Here is a 20,112-nt window from a genome sequence, read left to right as displayed (position 1 = left end):
CAGCAGCGCAGCCCCGGCGGTGTGCCGGGGGGCGATGCGATGGAGGGCGGCGGCGGCGAGGACGGCGGCGGCGGCGGCGGCGGGGCGGAGGGCGGCGGGGCCGGGCCGGTCATGACGGCGTTGACGCCGCTGCTCGTCCCGGAGCATTTCCCCAACGTGCCGCTCATCGCCGTGACGCGCAACCCCGTCTTCCCGCGCTTCATCAAGATCATCGAGGTGAGCGGCCGCCGAGCCCGCGGGCCGGAGCTCAGCCCCGCCGGCCCGGGAACCGCCGCCGTGGGGGCCCCGGGCCCGCTCGCAGCGCTGCCGGGGCGGCTCAGCCCGGGCCGGCGGACCCGGCCGGGGGTCCCGCGGCGGGGTCAGCCCCGGCCGTGCGGGGTCAGCGGCGGTGCCGCTTCTCAGGGCCGCGCCCTTTGCTTCGGCAGGTTCCTTGAACCGCAGAGCACCGGGCGGGGCGGGCAGGGCGGGTGTGACCTCCGCTGCTCGGCCTTCAGCTCGGGCTCTGTCGCCGGGCCTGTCGCGACAGCGGTTTTGTCTGGGACAGTGGAAGTTTCACAGGTATTGCGTCAGCAGCGCTGCTTCTGACGGGAAGGTCAGCGATTCACACAGGCTCCCTCGGAGTTTGTTGTCTTCTCCGTGTTCTCTGATGAAGGTTAAGCAAACGTGTCCTTGGTTTGGTGGCAGAGCACCGAGACCCGTGCTGGTGAGGTGCAAGGAGAAAGCAGGAGTTCGGTGTGGAGCATCACAGGAGGTGTAGGAGGGTGCCGGGACATGCGGATGGCAGTCACCGTTTCAGAGTGTGATCTTTCCCCCCTGCACCCCATATGGATTTTTAAGAGCTATCAGTTATAGCACTGATGTGTTACTTGGGCTCACAGGCCAGAAATACTTTTTTCTCCGGAAATGAAACCTATTCTGGAACAAGTACTTGTATTTTTGTGCCTCTCTAGTGTTTTACTGATCTGATTTTGAAGTAAATGTAACAAAAAATGAATCAGTATTTTCTTGTTCCTACAGTATTATTTATTGCTATTTCTACTGTAGTATTTTTCTGCATGTTCAAATCTAATATGTACAACTTTTACTGTCCTCATAGATGTGTTGGGGGAAGGAGAAGGTTATATATTATTAAGATCTTTAGACATGCAATTATACAACACATATATAAAAGCCATTGATTTCAATGGGCAGGTCAGCAGTGTCTTACAGAATTGCTAAATGTTCTCTCTTACCCTGCAAATTCATTGTGCTGCAATTTAATACTTCATTTCTGGGCAACGTGAAGTCTCTACAGTGCATAAGGAGTTATTAATTTTCTTTCTGTTAGTATCTGTGACACTGATAAGCATAGTTGTGCTAAACATCGTGCAAAATTAAAATAGGTGTGCCAAGATTAGAACAGGCCAGCAGTGGTGGTATTGTTCCTGCTGCTCTGTCAGAACCATGCTGGCTGTTACCAAAGTGTTGGGTGATGCAGCTTCTGTCCATGGCTTTGAAGAACACTCAGTGGTTGGCAGATTAAGTTCATGCAACAGCAGAATTCACAAGGACTTATTTTTTTGGTCACCGAGGATTCAGCCTGCTGTGATAACCATTCCAGTGGTGCTGGGGGATCTGCCAGGGGCAGGTGTGTGGCATCCAGAGGGCAGAAGGGAGTGAGAAAGTAAACCAGGGAGAAATACTGGCTGAAACTCAAAGCAGGGACTCAGGTGGACTGGTGTGTGTAGGAGAGGAATTGAGCAGAGGGGTTTGGAGAAGAGGATTTAAACAGAATTGGTGAGCAGAATTCAGGCAACTGATGGGGAAGGGTGAACTAGTTCCCCACCAGGAGTGGAGAGCTGGGACATGCAGGTATGGAAGGGGAAAGGAACAGCAATGGCAACAGAAGCTCTTACAAGGTGCTGTTCAAGTGACTGAGAGGTTTCTTGCTTGTAAGACTTGTGCAGATTAGGTCTAGTTCCTCCCCCTGCCTTTGAGCTTGTCTTATCTTGACTCTGAAGTGACTTGTTTTAAATACTGAAATGTCATGTTTCTCTAATACTTTTCCATTTCCATATTGCTGTCTTCTAATGGGGGCAAAACTAGAGAAATACATGCTCAAACTTCATAATTTCACTGTAGGGTGCCTTATACCCTGAGAGTGCAAAGCTTACAGAAGATCCACCTCTGATCCCATGCTTGTTGTCCTAGGTGAAAAATAAGAAGCTGGTTGAGCTGCTGAGGAGGAAAGTTCGTCTTGCCCAGCCTTATGCAGGTGTTTTCCTTAAAAAGGATGACAAGTAAGTTGTTTCTCTTGGTCTTTTTGAAAAAATACAAAAATAAGCTGTTTCTGTGTCTGGGTTGCATTTACACTAAAAACTATCATCTGCAATTCCCTGCCTTGGATAGTATTGCAGAAATTGGGGTTAGTCTTGGACCATCCTCATGCTATGCCAGCTTTTGTTGCCACCACCAGCACTGCTGGGAGCCAGAGTCTTTAGAAAAGGCTGCTGTTTGGGAAGGAGATGAGCTATCTGGGTACTTGGATGATTTGAAAAGGGGCTATGTGGTGGTAACAGTGGGGATTAAGTGTCTTTGCTCCTAAATTCAAAGTTCTGCAGCTGGTGATTGTTTCTTTCTTTTTATAACCTGACCTGCTCTCTCAAGTTTCTGAATATCTACCCCAATTTTTTCGCTCAATAGCAACGAATCTGACGTGGTGGAGGATCTGAATGAGATCTACCAGATGGGAACTTTTGTCCAGATCCATGAAATGCAGGACCTTGGAGACAAGCTGAGGATGATAGTCATGGGACACCGAAGGTTGGTTACTGGTGCTTCACTGCATCTCACCAGACATCTGTGTGAACAGGGAGATCCCCTTATTGGTTTCACCACTTATATGCATTTTTCTACACAAGCTTTTGCTTTGTTACCACACTGTATCCTGAGAGTGCTCTGGTACCCCAGTATTCCAGGTACTCTCACAGCTCTGACTGCAAAAAGGAAGAGACAGAGCATGGCATTCTCATGTAATTGTGATGTGATGCAAGGAAACATTCATTAAGCTGAAGTTTAGCAGTTACTCTGACAAGTACAGCAAGCTTTAGTAATGATGAAAAAAATTCTCTGCAATTCAAGCCAGTATTTCTGCTTTTAAAAAAAAAAAAAAAGGTAGTCCAGACCTGTCTTGCCTACATAATCTTACCCCAGAAGTGAACTGAAGAAAATAGGATTATTGCTGAAAATATAGATTTTGCTATTTTTGCCAAATATTTTGAGCTAAGACAATATAAAATTGTATTTTTAAAAGCATTAAATAATTAATTTCCATTAGAATTAAAAATACAAAGACAGAAACATGGCAGGGAACAGATCCAGGATGAGTTTTGCTTTGAAGCATGGCTTTTTTTCCTTCCACTCACTTTACTTTGCTTGCATTTCTTCTGGACAGCAAAGAATGAGCAGTACATGTCAAAGCTGAATTTATGTGAGTTCACAAGTCAACTCCGTTTCAAATGAAGTCTTAGACCACCTGCTGCATTACCAAAGCACAACTGTGTTTGGTTAGATTTTGGAAATAGGCAGCTACTGGTTTTGGTTTACTTGGAATAGAAATATTTCCCTATAACTTGGAAGGATTTGGATTCTGAAGGTCTGACTTGGGAATTGGTCTTTATAGGCTGAGACACAGAGCACTGGTCAGTCATGTCCATGGGAACCCCACTGGATATCAGATTTGAGGAGGATTTATAGGGAAACACACAGAAAAGGAAACTCCTGTGTCAGCAGCCAAAATAACAAAATGTGGTGTCCTGTAAATGTGGGTCCTCTCCTTTCTATATCCCTCTTTTAGTTCTCCCCTTACACCCTCTAGATGCCTTCTGGGTCAGGGCAGCAGCTGGGGCTATTTGGGTGCTGAGTGGCCATTTGGCTGCTGCCAGACTCTGTTCCAGGTGACCTGCAAGAGAACGTTCTGCTACCCAGCACTGATTGCCACCACCACTAACCTCACCCTCCAGAAAATGTTTTGAACTTAGTTGTGTGTGGTATTCTGTTGACAAGAGTACTCAAAAGTTGCTGGTACCAATAGGCTAATTCAGTGGCCTGTTAACTTTTTTGTTTGGCAACTTACTTACTGTAAATTTACTTAGTAAGTCCTGTCAGGATCTACCACCTACTACTGTTTTACTGAATCAAGCCTTATTTTGATAAAATGAACCAAAAGCTAAATCTTGTCAGAACAAGTACAGCTGGTCACCTTTGTCAAAGTTTGAAATTTTACTTTACTCGAAATACACTTAGAAACTTTCTTTTCATGCTGAAGAGCTGAAATCACAGATAACAGGGGGATTGATTGTTGCTGGTTTCTTTTGGCTTTCAGGATTCGTATAAACAAGCAACTAGAGGTTGAGCCTGAGGAGCCTGAGAACAAACAGAAAATGAGGAGGAAACAAAAGCGCTCTAAGAAAGAGGCTGAAGAGGAGCCTGGAGCGAAGGACCAGGCTGTGGAACTGGTACTGGATCCTGTAGCTGCTTCCTCACAGGAAGTTCTCATGGTAGAAGTAGAGAACGTGGTTCATGAAGATTTTCAGATCACAGAAGAGGTTAAAGTAAGTGAATTAATTACACAAGGCTGGACTTGTCCTGTAGAATTGCACCTGCATTTCTTGCTTAAAAGGAAGAGTTCTAAAATCAGGCTCTAATTTCTGGCTTCAGAAACCAGTTCCTTCTTTTCACAGTCACTGCACAAGGGGATTATATGAAAGTAGTGGATTTTTATTACAGCAGCTCAATTCCTTAGAACTGGTGACTTCAAGAAGTTGCTGAGTGAAGAGGCTGGGCTGTGTTTAAATCTGTGTGATGTCCTCCATCAAACTGAGTCTTTGCTTAAAGATGGCTTGAGTGCTCAGCCTGATGGTACCTGCTGGCCAAGAGCCAGTCAAGTTTTGTGCACACAGACAGGCAGCCTGCAGGCCCTCTTGCCTTTCCCCTGAGCACCAACTTCCCCAGCACCAAGTACCATCAGCACAGCACTGCAGTGGGTGGCCAGGGTCTGGGGAATGTCACATTTGTACTGAGGCTTTGCCTGTCCTTTTCCATTCTTTTGGTGATTAAGTTTTTATTGTGTTTATAGGCACTTACTGCAGAAATTGTGAAAACAATCCGGGACATCATTGCCTTGAATCCCTTGTACAGGTATGTCCTTCCCATGCTGCCCTGCTTTGGGAACAGCATCTTCTCAGGCTGCAGTATGCTGGGATTTTCTGTTCCACTTGTCTTTTTGCTGTAATGAAGAAGAGATATTTGCTGAATTGTCACCTAGAATTTTGGTTTGGGATGTAAGCTTTATCATCCAATATTGGAAACAGAGGGGAAGTTTTGAAAACATGATGTGCAACTTTGAAATGAGGTAGAATGATTAAGTCCTAAAGCAGGTGACCTGGGTCTAAGTGAAGCTCACTACAATGAGTATCATGATCTAATCCATGTAATATGAGCAGGATAAAAGTCTTGGCATACTGGCATCAAAAAATCTTACATACCTGTTAGGAGAGCATTTCATATATTTGATTTTATGTCTCAGTGACCATTCCTTTAATCAAGTGATTTATGTGTTTGTTACTTAGTATTGATTTAGTGAAATTAATAAAAGTTGCTATGAAACTGAGCTGTGTTTCGTTTGTTTGCACTGTCACAACAAGTAAATAAGGATACTCCCTTTTGAATGTAAAAGTTCACAGAGCATTTTGGGGTTTGTCACCCTTTTTTTCAGAGAGTCTGTGCTTCAGATGATGCAGGCTGGCCAGCGTGTCGTGGATAACCCCATCTATCTGAGTGACATGGGGGCAGCCCTGACAGGGGCAGAGTCACACGAGCTGCAAGACATCTTGGAAGAAACCAGTGTAAGATAAAGCTTTGAAGTAAAGTGATGTGAATGGAATCAGTCCATCTGTTGTATGTCACATTTTCTTTACCAGCCTCGATGCAGAGGAGACTTCAGTGCTGTTTGATGATATGTTAACATCAGTGACTAGATTCCTGTTGAAGGATATAGTAAACCATTAGTACTGATTTATTCTGCAAAGTTACTGATGCACTGCATCTTTGGTGACAAATTATTTTCTTTGCATGCTGTGGAATTGCTACAAGTTTGTCTTTCCACATCTGCAGGTGCTGGAGAGTTCTCCCAGAAAACCTGTTGAGTTTTTTATTCTGCCTTTCCCACCAGGAGTTGACAAGGGTGCAGCATCTCAAAACTCATTTTGTGCCTTTTACAGATTCCCAAACGGCTTTACAAAGCCCTTTCCCTTCTGAAAAAGGAATATGAGCTGAGCAAACTTCAGCAGCGTCTGGGAAGAGAGGTGAGGTTTTGGGTAACAAATAACCTTATGTGTGTTTATGTAATGTCCACTGCTGTGATGCTTATTGCAGCAAGGCAACAGTACACACTCCAAAGGGACATTATTTAGAGTTAAGATTTTCTGTTCTTCTGTTAGAAATGCCTTTTTTCATGCACATGGGAGAAGTAACAAGACATGAGGCTACAACATCTGCTGTTAAATTGTGTCCAAGTTGTAATTTCATGCAAGCAGATAAATCCTAGAGGTCTGCAGTTTACCCAGCACCTGTGTAACAATATACAGCATAACACTGTATATAGAATATAATAGTGTAAATAGCACAGTGTTACTTTGAAAGACCCTCTGCTAACTCCTGTGAACTGCAGTAGTTCCTGTCTGTTGTAAGATTTAATCAGAATATAATAACTGCATCAAAATGGTAATGAAGTATATGAAGTACAAATACTTGACTATACTGAGTCAAAAGTTCGTGGGTTTTTTAATCCCAATAACTGGGGCTTTTAGAATTCATGTTAAGTGTAAAAATGCTTTTGGACCAGGGTTGGAATTGTTGGAGACTTCTTAAACAAATTGGACGGATGAAGTCTGTGGGATCAGATGGGATGCACTGAAGGATGCAGAGGGAGCTTATCAATGTCAGTATTTTGGCTTTTTCACTCATCTTTAAAACACTGTGGTGACTGGGGAGGTTCCTGGAAAGAAGAAAAAGGTAAATGCCATGCCCACCTCCAAGAAGGAGAATCAGGGAGACTGAAGGCATGTCAGCCTTCCTCAGTCCCTGCAAAGATTATGGGGGAAATTCTCTTGTCCTGTACAGGCACATGAAGGAGGACATGATTTGGAAGAGCCAGAAGGAATTTTCCAAAAGCAGACTGCCTAATTGTCTTCTCTGATGAGAAGGCCTAGAGGACAAAAGAGGAACATGGCTTAGTGGTGGGGCTGGCAGTGCTGGGTTAATGGTTGGACTAGATGATGTCAGAAGTCTTTTCCAACCTGAATGATTTTATGATTCCAGCAATGACTGTTGTGTACCTTGACATTTGCATGGCCTTTGTTGAGGTCAGCCATAGTAGTATTCTGACCAAATTGGGATGTTACAGACTGGAAGGATGTAATACAAGGTGGGTGAAAAAATTGGCTAGACTACTGGGCAGAAAGGGTTGTCATCAACAAGGTGAAGTCTAACTGCAGCCAGCTACCAGTGATGTCCATCAGGGAGTCAGTAAGAACCTCCTCAGGTTCTGCAAAGAGAAATTCATAGTGCCACACCAGGCTTGAAATAACCAGGATAGAAAACAGCTTTACAGGAAAGGACTTTGAAGCCCTGATGTGCAGGAAGCTTGCCATGAATTAGCAAACTATCCTTGTGGCAATGAAGGCCAACTGCATACTGGGCTCCACTTGCCCTGTGTAGGCAACAGGTAGAGAGAAATGGTTAGTCCCTTCTATTTGTCACTAAGAAGATCATATCTGGCTTATTCTGCTCAGCTTTTGGTCTCCCCAGCACAAACAAAACATTGTAGCACTGAATGATGGCAAGTAAGGGCCACCAAGATGTGGTGGGCGCTGGAGAATGTTGTAGAGTCCCTTTATGTATTATAATATGCTGCAAATAATTCCCAAGTAGTATTGCCAGTTGCTGGGAACATCATGACTGAGAAGTATTTGGAAGCATTTGATGTTAGGTGGGTTGTACCAGGAACACATCACTGTATTCGTGGCTTTCTCCAGGTGGAGGAGAAGATCAAGCAAACACATCGCAAGTATCTTCTCCAAGAGCAACTGAAGATCATTAAGAAGGAACTAGGTCTGGAAAAAGAGGACAAGGATGCCATAGAAGAGAAATTCCGTGAGAGACTAAAGGATCTGGTAGTGCCAAAACACGTCATGGATGTGATTGATGAAGAGTTGAACAAGTTGGGTTTGCTGGATAATCACTCCTCAGAATTCAAGTGAGTGCTTGGCTGTGTCCTCTGGTGTCAGGGTTGGTTGGGAGAATGAGAGAAATCAATGCAGTTCTGCAAAAGTCTTAAGAGTTTCTTTTCTCTTGTTGTCATAGTTGTTTTTTCTGAATGTAGCATATGATCAGATTGTAGGATTGTTTTCCAAATTGCCTGTGTTTACTTCTGTAGTTTACCTCTTTTGATCATTTTAGGTCTTCTCTTGCAGTCTCATAAAAAATTTGCAGTTAGTTCCACCTTGTGAAATGTGCAGTGTTTCTTTTTCTGCCTTTAATTTTGGCTCTTCTTCCTTGTACTTTGGTATTTTCAATATTGTGAGAGAAGAGCAGCTGTTAACACATGACATTGGCTAAGCTGCCTGAGGTAACCCCTGAAGTGTTGGGGCAGGGTTGGAATTGCAAAGGAATAGTTTATAACACATGATCTGTGACATGGGCTGTCAGAAACTGAGCTCAAATTGAACATTTATCTGTTGAGTCAGAATGTGCTGAACAATACAGCAGTTGGTGTACTCATCAGCTCTGTAATGTCCTGAGTCTTTGCTTTTAAAAGTATCTTTTATGGAGTAAAAGACTGTGTTTGAGGACAAACACATCATTTGAATGAGCAGCATCTTGGTAATGATAGAAAAGACACACTGGGCTTCCCAGCCAGCATTAGTACCTTTCCCTTTCCCTCAGGGTAGTAACAGTGGTTACAAGTTTGCAGAGGAAGTACTTGGGTGGAAAAAAGCCCAAGCTTTGTTGGTGTGGGGTGAATCCTGGGCCCAGCCAGCCGAGCTGTGCTTGGGAGCTGTGCTTGGCCGTGTCCACTGCTGTGCACAACTTCCCACTTACTGCATCCTGCAGACCTCCCTGTGTGTTTGAACCTCTGGCCTGAGTGTGCAGTTTTAGAACAGTGAGTGCTGCTTTGACACACCCAAGTTCTCCTGAGTGTGGTTATGGTGATTATCTCTATCATTAACTTCCACCCTGACATCCTTACCTCCCCGTCTTAAATCCTTCTCTGTGGTGTTTTACATCCAGCTGTTTTTCCTTGCTTCTGAGCCAGGAATCATTCTTCTTTACCTTGTCTTTGTCTACTGGGGAGATAGAGAAAACTGGTTTTCTATTTCTAAGTTTTCTAACCTGATCCAAACAGTTGACATGGTGTAGAGTGTACAAGCAGTCCTGCTCCTTTTCAGACAGGAGACAGCCCTACACCAAAACCATCATCTCTTTTCAAACCTAGGACAGTTAGCAATGACTGTCCAGGTAATGATGTTCTTTCCATAGCCTCACTTCCACAAGTAGTTTATATCCCACTTGTTCTGGTGAGATTGTTTTGGAAGGCAGTGGAGGAAGACATGAGCTGGTTGTTGTCAAATCACTCTCATTTGTGTGTTTCTGTCAGTGTTACACGAAACTACCTGGACTGGCTGACATCCATCCCATGGGGAAAGTGTAGTGAGGAGAACCTGGAGCTGAGCAGAGCCCAGGCAGTTCTGGAGGAGGATCACTATGGAATGGATGACGTCAAGAAGCGAATTCTGGTAAGGCAGGAGCAGGCAGTGTGTCCCATTTCACACTCTGCTTAGCATCAGGCATTTTTGGATGTGTTTCAGAGTGTAGCTCTCCATTGTATTGGTGTTAATTCATGGATCAAACAGAGAGCTACATGAAAGAACTGAGTGTTCTGGTGATTAGTTAATGTGTTTAATTTTTTGTGGCAATGAAGGTTGCATTCTCATTTCAAACTGCAGTGTACTGGTTTGCACTTAATGCTGAGCAAGTGAGGAAGTGTCCAAGGGGAGCAGTCTCTGGGTTTTTATCAGTCTGTTCAGAGACTTGTTCCACGTGACTGACAAAGCTACAGCCTTTCTGAAACACACTGAACCTCTATTCATGGCTGCCCTAAAGAGAGGAGAAGTTAGCTAAGGTGCATGTTTGCCTCATAACCTTTCCCTGTCCCCATAGCTGGATGCTGAAAGGTTTGCAGTCTGTGCAATGCAGGGCCTCATAAAAAAAGGCCAGGGTAGTTTTCAGTGTTGCCTTGTTCTGCAATATCTGTCACTTTTTGCTTGAGTATGTCCTGCCTCTGCTCGCTGTGGTTAGGGAAGCTGGTTTTGATCAGAGCAGACAATTGCAACAGGTTGCAGAAATTTCAACAGCTTGTTGTGGGAACTGCCTGCCTTTGCAGGGGACAGGAATAGACTCCCCCTCGCAGCAGCCAATGCATTCAAGCAGTGAAAGACAATCCCAGTGCAGGCAGGATTTGTGCTGTACTGGGCAAGTGCATGAGAGTGCCAAGTGGAGGGGGAGGCAGGTGGAGATCCTGACTCTGCATTAGCAAATTGTAGTGAGAGCTCAGTGGATTTGGTGAAGCTGTTGAATGTAGCTGGCCTTCAACTTGGCCATTTCCTTCCAAATTGTAATAATTACAGCAGTTTCTTTTACTGTTCCCAGAGCTTCATGTTACCTTGGGGACAGCACTGATGGTACTTAGGCCACTCAGTAATTGTTGTGCACAGAAGCCATATAGACATCTACTAAACCAATAGTACAATATTGTTAAATATAATGGATAGTAAATTCTTAGACACCCTGGGATTTTGCTTTGATTAAATTGCCTTGTTCCAGTCTCTTCTGGTAAAAGATAAAGGTGAAGTACCTCCTTGCTGACAGCCAAAGAGGGCTGGTCTCCCTTACTGGTGCCTAAGACTTGTGACTAAATCCTGCTGTCTGATTTATTATTTTCAGTGATTTGTGGTAAGCCTGTTATGGCACACTTGCAAGGAGATAATAACCCTTCTGAGTATCAGTCTTGTCTCTTGCTTGCCAGCACTACTCCTGCTGACTAGGCCCAGCCTTTATACACAGATAGACTGAGTTGCATCAGACAGGCCTGTGGCTTTGATTAGTGATGTGACACAGAGAAGACTCCTGTGTTTCAGCAGTGCAAGTGAGGCTGATGATTTTAAGGTACCAAGGAATATCTGCAGAGGTTTGAGCCTTAGTTGGATTGGTGCTATGGTCCTTGTGTAGAGGAAGAGACAAGGCTTATCTTTGCTAAATAACTGGCTTGTTAAAGGGGAAGTGCATCTCTTTGACCACTTGCACATCATTCCTTTACTGTAAGTGTATAAGCAGTTGAGACTTCAGTTCTGAACTGGTATCTTTTGATTCCTCAGCTGCTGAGTGTTACTTGAGGGTTGTCTGGCATAGAAGTGTGAAAAGATGCAAGCTTAACTGAGCACAGAGGAAGTGGTCCAGTAGGAGATGCTCACATGTAGCTTGAGAGATTCAGGTGAGAACTAGGGAAACTGGGAGAAGAAGTCTGTGTTCTCACTCTCAGACAGTGGAGAGAGAGACTGCTTCTCCTGGTGAGATGAGGACAGAGCACAGAACACAGTGACAACCAAGTGTGTAAATAACCAGAGGGAAAAGAGGTGCCCCAGTATCCTGACTTAGCTTTTCCCCTTGCCCTCCCCAGCTTCTTTGAGAACCAGTTTTGTGCATAACGCTCATTGCTTGACCTGATAACAAACGTGTTTTGGTGTTTGCTGCTGTTGCCTTCTGTTCACTGCTGGTGCTTCCTCGGTTCTGCAGGAGTTTATAGCAGTCAGCCAGCTACGAGGATCCACCCAGGGCAAGATTCTGTGCTTCTATGGCCCCCCTGGGGTTGGCAAAACCAGCATTGCCCGCTCCATCGCCAGAGCCCTGAACAGGGAGTACTTCCGCTTCAGCGTGGGGGGCATGACCGACGTAGCAGAAATAAAAGGACACAGGTCAGTGTGGAACTGCAGCAGTTCCTCTCCCCACCAGTGTTTACTGATGTTGTCAAAATAGGAACCCAGCTGAAGTTGGACAGTGTGTGTAATTTTCACCTCTGTTCTGCCAGCCCTTGCTGGTTGTTCCTGGGTACCAGTTCCCTCTAGCAGGTTATGGTTTGCTATGAACAGTTTGTTCCTTCAGTGTATCTTTTGATTTACACTGCTCTTTGTTTTTTGTCCCTCTCAAGTAAGGGAATGAAACGTTCCCTTTTCTAACATTTCTTTACCCAAAACCCAGTAAAATTCAAACATGTCTGTTCTCAGCCTTACCTCTTTGCTTTCCTCTAATTGAAAAGTGGTTAAAACTAAAGATAAAAACTATAGCCCAGGAGTATTTTGCCAAAATTCATGTCTGTTCTTTACTAGGAACAGACTAGATGGATCTTGATGCTTAGTATGGTGATGGAGAATGCTTTTGATAGATGCAGAAGAAATAAAGACTTGTTTCCCAGCAGGATATACCTGTTCTGTGATGTGTGCTGTACTTTGCAATGGTTCCCTAAATGGTTCCCTCTGATAAAACAGGAGGACATATGTTGGAGCAATGCCAGGAAAAATCATTCAGTGTCTGAAGAAGACCAAGACAGAGAATCCACTTATACTGATCGATGAGGTGAGGTATTTGATCTTTATTCTAGGTTTTGCTCTTAAAGATAAGCAATAACTCTCCTAAAAATCCCAGGGTTTTTTTATTTAAATGAGGCTGGGCTCTCAAGTTCTTTGGGTGACCAGTAATACCTTAGACCCTTTGTTTTCTCTTCCTATAACAGAATCCAACTTTAAAATTTTAGTTCTGCTCTTCTCATTAAATTGTGGCTGTTTGGATCACAAGGATCCTAATGGACCTTGCTGGATATTCAGAGGCTTCCATAGCTCCTGTGTTCCTGGCCTTGGTGTGGGCACATCACTGTGCACAAAACCACTGTTGCCCATGTGATTATTAGCAAGAGTCACTCTCTTAGCATGTCTAAAGCAAGACTGTAAGGAATAAGATGCTTAGTCAATTTGTGGTCTGATTTGAGAATAAATGAGTCAGGAAGGATTATTGTGGAGATTTAGGTGAAAGCACAGAAAAGTTGAAGTGTGGTAGTGGATGTTTATAAACACACACAGGAAGATTTTCAGATGGAGCCTTGAAAAAAATCTTTGTTTGAGAATTTATCGTGGTAAGGAACTTCTCAGAGCATTAAAATTTTTTCTCCCACAGGTAGATAAAATAGGAAGAGGGTATCAAGGGGATCCATCCTCAGCCCTTCTAGAACTATTGGACCCAGAACAGAACTCTAACTTCTTGGATCATTATCTTGATGTTCCTGTGGATTTATCAAAGGTATTTTTCTCTTCTGCAGAGGTTGTAGAGCTGAAATGTATGAATGTGTATCAGTGTATCTGTCCATGAAAAGATGCTGACACTTTATTAATTTGGAAAGGGACATGAGTGGTGTACAGCTATCTCTGCAGGAGATGGCTTTAACTGAAATTCTTACATGAGAGAACATGATCACCAGCTTATGTCCTGTAGCCCCAGCTCCCTGCAGAGCCAGCAAGACACAGATGTGTGGTCTCTGCTAAAAAAGGCAGGATTTTTCCTTTTATGTAATGATTGGCAGAGTTGATGTCAAGGGAGATGGCCTAAAGCTGGAATCAAAGCTTTTGAAATTGGTTGTCTTTGCTCTTTTTGTATAGGTGACATTAATTGCAGAATTGATGGATTAGGAACAGGTATAGATAATTGGGTCGTTCTGTGCTAATTTCCTAGAAGGTAAAAAGAACTTACAAAGGAGATACAGATCTCCCCAGTTTTCTGGTCCATTCTGATTTCTCAGTTTGTGCTACGTGTATTTCTAACCATTTATTTTGGGGGTAAAGAACTTCCTACTGCATAGTTCTAAAATCTAAAACTTCTCTTCTAATAAAACCCAGATTCCACAGAGAGGATGAATTTGCTGTAGCCCTTCAGACAGAGGAACGCAGAACTTGGGAACTGTTGCTTGGACTAAAGCAGCAGGTTAATGAAAGTGCTTAATATGATCTTTTAATACTTCCAGGTACTTTTTATTTGTACTGCCAATGTGACAGAAACCATTCCAGAGCCCCTGCGGGATCGGATGGAGGTGATCAATGTGTCAGGATATGTAGCAGAAGAGAAACTTGCGATTGCCGAGGTAAGAGAAACAAACCACTGTTGTGCTTTGAATTATTACAGCTGGTAAAACTTTTTTTTTTGGCAGATTCAGGCTGACATGTTTATGTCCAAGTGTGCCCCCCAAAAAAATTAGGCTTGTGGTATTTTGGAAGAGTTGCTTTTCTTTGAAAACCCAGTCAAAGTAACTCCAGTGTTCCATAGGCTGAGGACACCAGAAAAGGGTATTGAGCTAGCAGCAGAGAGGGGTTGAGTGAATTGGAACCACCAGGCTTTTGTCAAAAAACACTAACAGAAGGATGTGGGGGATTATTTCTTTCAGAGGTACTTGGTCCCTCAAGCACGAGTTCTGTGTGGCTTGGATGAAAACAAAGCCAAAATCACATCAGATGTCCTGACTGTGCTCATCAAGCAGTACTGCAGAGAGAGTGGGGTGAGGAACCTGCAGAAGCAAGTAGAAAAGGTGAGGGAAACTTTTATGTGTAACTGTGACCACTGTGCTTCAGCCTTCTTAGCTTTTTCTACAGAGACAAATTCCTCTCTCACTCAGGTACTGCGGAAATCTGCCTATAAAATTGTGAGTGGAGAAGCAGAGACAGTCCAAGTGACACCTGAAAACCTGCAGGACTTTGTGGGAAAGCCCATCTTCACTGTGGATCGCATGTACGAGACCACCCCCCCAGGAGTGGTGATGGGTCTGGCCTGGACAGCTATGGGTGAGACAAACCAGTTCTGGGTTAATGTCTGATTTTCAGAAATTGAATGTGATAGTCAAACTGAATTTTCCCTCCTGAGTCCACTGAAGTTCTTCTACTGGCACCAGTAAAATGAACTTCTTTGGCTTTGGCTCCTGACTGCCACTTCCCTGAAGGATGGAGCCTTTCTTATTCTCTTACCCAGGCTCATCTTCGCTTCGGGCCTGCACGTTTTCTCTTTGAGCTCCATATCCCATATGAACCACAGACATTAGGAACAGCAGTGACTAAACATAAGCCTTCTGTGAGAGGACAAGACCTTGTCTGCTTCCTTAACAGCAGGAGGTGCCTCTGTGACACGGCACAGCTGTGTCTGCCAGTGATACCCAGCACTGCCTTGGCATGTGGAGGGCAGGTGTTCCAGCACTCTCTGGGTGGGTGCAGTTGGCTGTTACCTTCCTCTGGATTACCCCCCTAGTAACTTGGGGGTTATCTGCACCACACGATGGAAATACAGCACCCACAGCAAAGGAGATGACCCCTGCATACTCAAATTGATCTTGGGTACAATTCAAGTGGTTAAGAGGGAAATGATCATTATGGTGGAGAAGGTAAATAGATGTCTGGCACCAGAGAGCTGAAGTGGCTAGAAGTGTGTTAAAATATAAACTCATCTTACTCTCTGGAAACAAAGAGCCTGAAACCATTATAAGAACTTGGTTATTTCCACTAAATAGGGGTTGCATCTGTGTTTGTAGAGTGAAGTCCAAAAAAGCAGTGAATGGAGACCGTTGAGATTTCTAGCTGGCCTTCCTGAGCATATTTGGGGAGCAGGTTTCAGCTGCTCTTTACCCAAGGCTAGTGTCTGATCACAGAGGCTCAGTTTGATGTTGCTTCTGCATCACCCTTCTGGTTTGATTTTCCTTTCATTTCTTAGGATGTTGTTTTTCTTTTCTTTCTTAGGAGGTTCCACTCTATTTATTGAAACTTCCCTGAGGCGACCCAAAGACAAGGAGAGCAAGGATGGGTCCCTTGAAGTAACAGGGCAGCTGGGAGATGTAATGAAAGAGAGTGCCAAAATTGCTTACACGTTTGCAAGAGCCTTTCTGATGCAGAAGGACCCCGACAATGACTTTCTTATGTCTTCTCATATCCACTTGCATGTGCCAGAGGTAAACTGATGCAGAGTTCACAGAGCATGCACAGCAGCCAGGCTGGTTTGCTCCCCTAGACATGAAGCTGGAAGGCTTTTCACTTGTCCACATGCTGCAGAAATGCCCTCTTTTAGCAGTAAAACCTAGGAATGAAGATGTTTTCCTCAGGTTCCCATGAAAGTCTTCTTATGAGCTGTTTCCACTCCTTTCTGCAACAAGCACGTGGCAAGAATACAGGACTTGGATAATGCTCTAAGGAATCCTAAGCTTTTGTTGTGGCTGTTGGCCCTGGTTGTGCAGGGTGGGAGGAAACTGTGACACAGAGACAAGTGATTTGGATAAAAGTTCATATGAAGTTACAAGGGCACCAAAGTTTAGGTCTCTGTGTTAGTGGGCCTTCATAAAGGCTTCAGGTCATTTACACATAATTGAAAATACTACTCTTGATCTCTGTGCCATGGTTCCTAGTCACTGTAATGGCAGTGATTGCATTTCTTCAATATTTGGGACTGAAAATAAATGCACACAGTGGTCAGAGAGGCTCACACACTGTGTAACAGGCTTTGGGCAGGTGCTTTACTGAAGGCAGGTTTTGTACTGTGATTGTGCCCAAGTTTTCCTTCTGGACTATTTGCATCCTCTGTGTCTGTGCAGGTACTGTGTTGTTGTCTGTGAGTTTGTTTCCTGGAGGATCAGAAAAGTGCAGACATGATCTCTGTGTCTGCTCCCTCTCAGGCATTCATTTCCTCTGTGCTTACCTCAAAGATCTGTTTGATCTTAGATAAATCCAGACTGTCACTAGTTTAGGCCTGGATTTTGTGGGGCTTTATATACTGAATGATCTCTTCTGCCTTGAATGATTTTCAGTATTGTCCTCCTGTATTTTGTGACTCTTGAAGGTCTTCCCTTGTGCTGTTGACTTCTGTTTCTTGTTTCCATAGTTGGCTTAGGTCTAACAAAGAACTTCAGAGTGTTTGTGCTCTTTTTTTCACTCATGTTACTTATTCAAAGTCCTGAGTCCAAAAAGTATGGTGGTGGCATCAGGCCAGAAACCAAATTGTGGACTCGTGGGTCATTCCTCATGAATAAGGTGAGGAATGCCACAGTTGTTAACAGTTGAGATAACAGGATTCCATCAGTGACACTTGTTCAAAAACCTCTGTGAGACCCTGTGAAATTGGGGCAATGCTAAAACAGCAAGGACAAGGGTGTTGTCTGGATTTGCTGCTCCTTGAAGGAGCTGAAGGCAGGAGTGTTGTGCTTTGTTGTTTTTTTTCAAACAGGGAGCAACCCCGAAGGACGGACCAAGCGCAGGGTGTACCATAGTGACAGCTCTGCTGTCGCTGGCCATGAATTGCCCAGTGAGGCAGAACGTAGCCATGACTGGAGAGGTGTCGTTGACTGGAAAAATTCTGCCTGTTGGTGGAATCAAGGAGAAGACTATTGCGGTAAGAGCTCTTCTCTCGTGTCTGTGCATCGTCCATGGGAGAGCCCTGGGTTGGGCTCAGCGGGGACTGGGACAGCCAAGGGGTTGCTCCTTGCAGTGGGACAGGCACTGATTCCATCCACAGGGTGGAGAATCCTGCAGGGGAACACGGGGATCTTGGCTGTAAGGAAAGGGATGGGACCCCAGGCTTTGTGCCAGGGCAGCTGTGTTGGCCTAGTTCAATTCCACCTAACCTGGCAGAATTGAAGGTAACAGCCTTAACTGACTGTGAGAGCTGTCTGCTCTGTCACAGACTGGCACAGTTCAATCATCTGTGCTGGGTTGAAGTGCCTGTTTAAGGAGGGCATCCAGTGGAGATTTGACAGAATCTATAAGGTACATCCTTAACATCCAGGCTCTGTTCCAGCGTGAATTTGTCTGACTTAACATTTCATACAGATGTCTGTTTTAGGAAAAAAAGGAACTTAGTGTCTTGAATTTTTGGTTTCAACCCATTGCAGTTTTCAGAATTCCTTTCCAAGCATTGAATCTCTCTCCCTACTTTTCCTCTGCACAACTCCAGCCTACATAAGCCTTGCACCACACACATTTTTCTGTATTCAGGAGCATTAGCTCTTCCTCTGTTGAGCCAGGGCTCCACGTCAGCATTCTGTCCCCAGACCTGTTTGGGCTGCAGCCTTGTGCAGTGTGATTTCTTTTCCTCACATGACTTGAAAATGGGTAGTTGTTTGTTTGCCTGTGCTCACAATGTCTTGTGGCACCGACTGGCTGCACTTGCAGGAGTGTGAGGGGTCACAGGGCTAAATGCAGGATCACCCATAAAAGTGATGGGTACAAACCTGCCCCAGGAGGAGCAGCTTTGCATTCCATGCCCCTTCCAGGGCATCTGTTCCTATGAAAAGGCTCTCTAGAATGTTGCTAAGGGTATGGATGGGGTAGGTTGGTCTGATAACCTGTTTCTAACTCTTGCTTTCGTCCTAAGCTTCATCCTCACCCAAGCTGGAACAGACACTTAAAACTCTAAAATAGTATGAATGGTTCTAGAGAATCCCCTAGTGGGCTCACAGAATCCTCCTAAAATGTGCCCCCCTCCATCTGTCCCTGCAGCTGAGGTGGCACTGGAGTGTGTGTTTTGGGCCTTGAGGGGAGATCTAGAACATGCTCCACCCTGGTGACATCTTGTCAGGAATGCCCTTGGTGCTCTCCAAAGAACAGAGTAAAGCTGGATCATGGTTCTGATAACTGCTCTTGGTTCAGAAATAGGGAAGGGTGTTTCTGGCAGATGGAGGGATTCCTAGGACTCAGCAAACTGCCCTACTTTGTTCTCCCCCCAGGCGAAGAGGGCGGGTGTTACCTGCATCATTCTGCCATCAGAGAACAAAAAGGATTATTACGACCTTGCTGGATTCATTACAGAGGGACTGGAAGTGCATTTTGTGGAACACTACAAGGAGGTATTTGATATAGCATTTTCACAGCTGGATCTCGCCGGGGGATGACGACAGCCCTGCCCCATGGCTGGAAGGTGGTCGGTCCCTCCCGCTCGGCCTCCGCCCAGGGATGGTGACGGGCAGTCCTGGAGGGGACATGGAGCTCTTGCTGCTGCGCAGCTGCGAAATGAATGATGGCTCTGCTAGAATAAAGGATTTCTCACTCTTTAATACTGAATTATGATCCACAATAAAGCATTTCTGATTTTACCCAAGGAACGGGCTGTTATCAGCCACCAGCAGCGGGGCTAGTCTGGTCTCTTGTCATTGAAGATGTTTGTTATTTCACTGTAAATCTCAATACAGCTTGTGGGAAAACACTGAACACTACACCCAGAGCTGGGCTGATGTGCAGCTTTTGTTCCTGGTGTGGTGGAAGGCAAGTAGCTCTCAGAAATCTGTCTTGGCTTAGAAGCCTGTGCTAGGCTGAGGGGACACTGAAATCCTAGGACAGTTCAGCAGAGCTGGTACATTCAGCTGCTGAAGGAACATGGTTCTCCAAGGTCAGTCACAGGTCAGAGCACCCCAAAGAACTCCAGGCTTAAGGAGAGCAGATCTAGGCTGAAGAGCAGTGTCAGCAGTCAGCACTGTGCTGCACCATAGATGGCCTGTGCCTCTGCAACAGTTCTCTCATGTTCACAGAGTGAGTGTTGTGACATGACTGTTTTATGTCAGTAAGCACAGGCCTGGGGGCCAGAGAACTCAAATACTTCCATCTTACAAGGAATGCTAAGAAAAAGGAATTTAAAGAGGGGAAGAGTAGTTACATGAAGTCTAGTTGAGAAGTATTTCCTTGTGCAGGAAGAACAGTTCATCATTTCACAGCAAGGGAGCCCAGAAAAAGAGTCCACCTGCTGAAGTCCAGAGAGTTCTTGCTGACTCCAGGTCTCTCTCATGACTTAACACACTGCACAAGGCAGGGGTGAACAGAGAGTACAAGGGGAAACAGGAGCACGAAAAGCTGCACAAGGAACAGGCTGATGTGCCCTGAGGAAGGGAGTGCAAAGTAGTTACTATTTTCAACAGCAGTTTTTGCCCACTGACTTCCCTCCTACCACCATTTAGGT

General features: G+C 44.8%; 1 protein-coding gene across 1 annotated transcript; it reads left to right on the top strand.

Moving 5' to 3' along the window:
• The first annotated feature begins 12 nt into the window (after positions 1 to 12).
• Positions 13 to 19,260, top strand: LONP1 (lon peptidase 1, mitochondrial). The gene is made up of 18 exons (XM_064637693.1): positions 13 to 216; positions 2,191 to 2,279; positions 2,683 to 2,802; positions 4,364 to 4,592; positions 5,117 to 5,178; positions 5,756 to 5,885; positions 6,261 to 6,344; positions 8,076 to 8,296; positions 9,698 to 9,836; positions 11,893 to 12,071; positions 12,642 to 12,729; positions 13,324 to 13,446; positions 14,165 to 14,281; positions 14,582 to 14,722; positions 14,810 to 14,975; positions 15,918 to 16,126; positions 17,392 to 17,556; positions 18,890 to 19,260. Exons 1-18 carry the CDS (start codon positions 40 to 42, stop codon positions 19,052 to 19,054), a joined length of 2,604 nt encoding a protein of 867 aa, XP_064493763.1. The 5' UTR covers positions 13 to 39; the 3' UTR covers positions 19,055 to 19,260.
• The last annotated feature ends 852 nt before the right edge of the window (positions 19,261 to 20,112 follow it).

Source organism: Pseudopipra pipra, chromosome 27 (genome assembly GCF_036250125.1).
Source record: "Pseudopipra pipra isolate bDixPip1 chromosome 27, bDixPip1.hap1, whole genome shotgun sequence".
Taxonomy (NCBI): Eukaryota; Metazoa; Chordata; class Aves; order Passeriformes; family Pipridae; genus Pseudopipra; species Pseudopipra pipra.
This window is presented reverse-complemented; position numbering and strand designations above follow the sequence as displayed.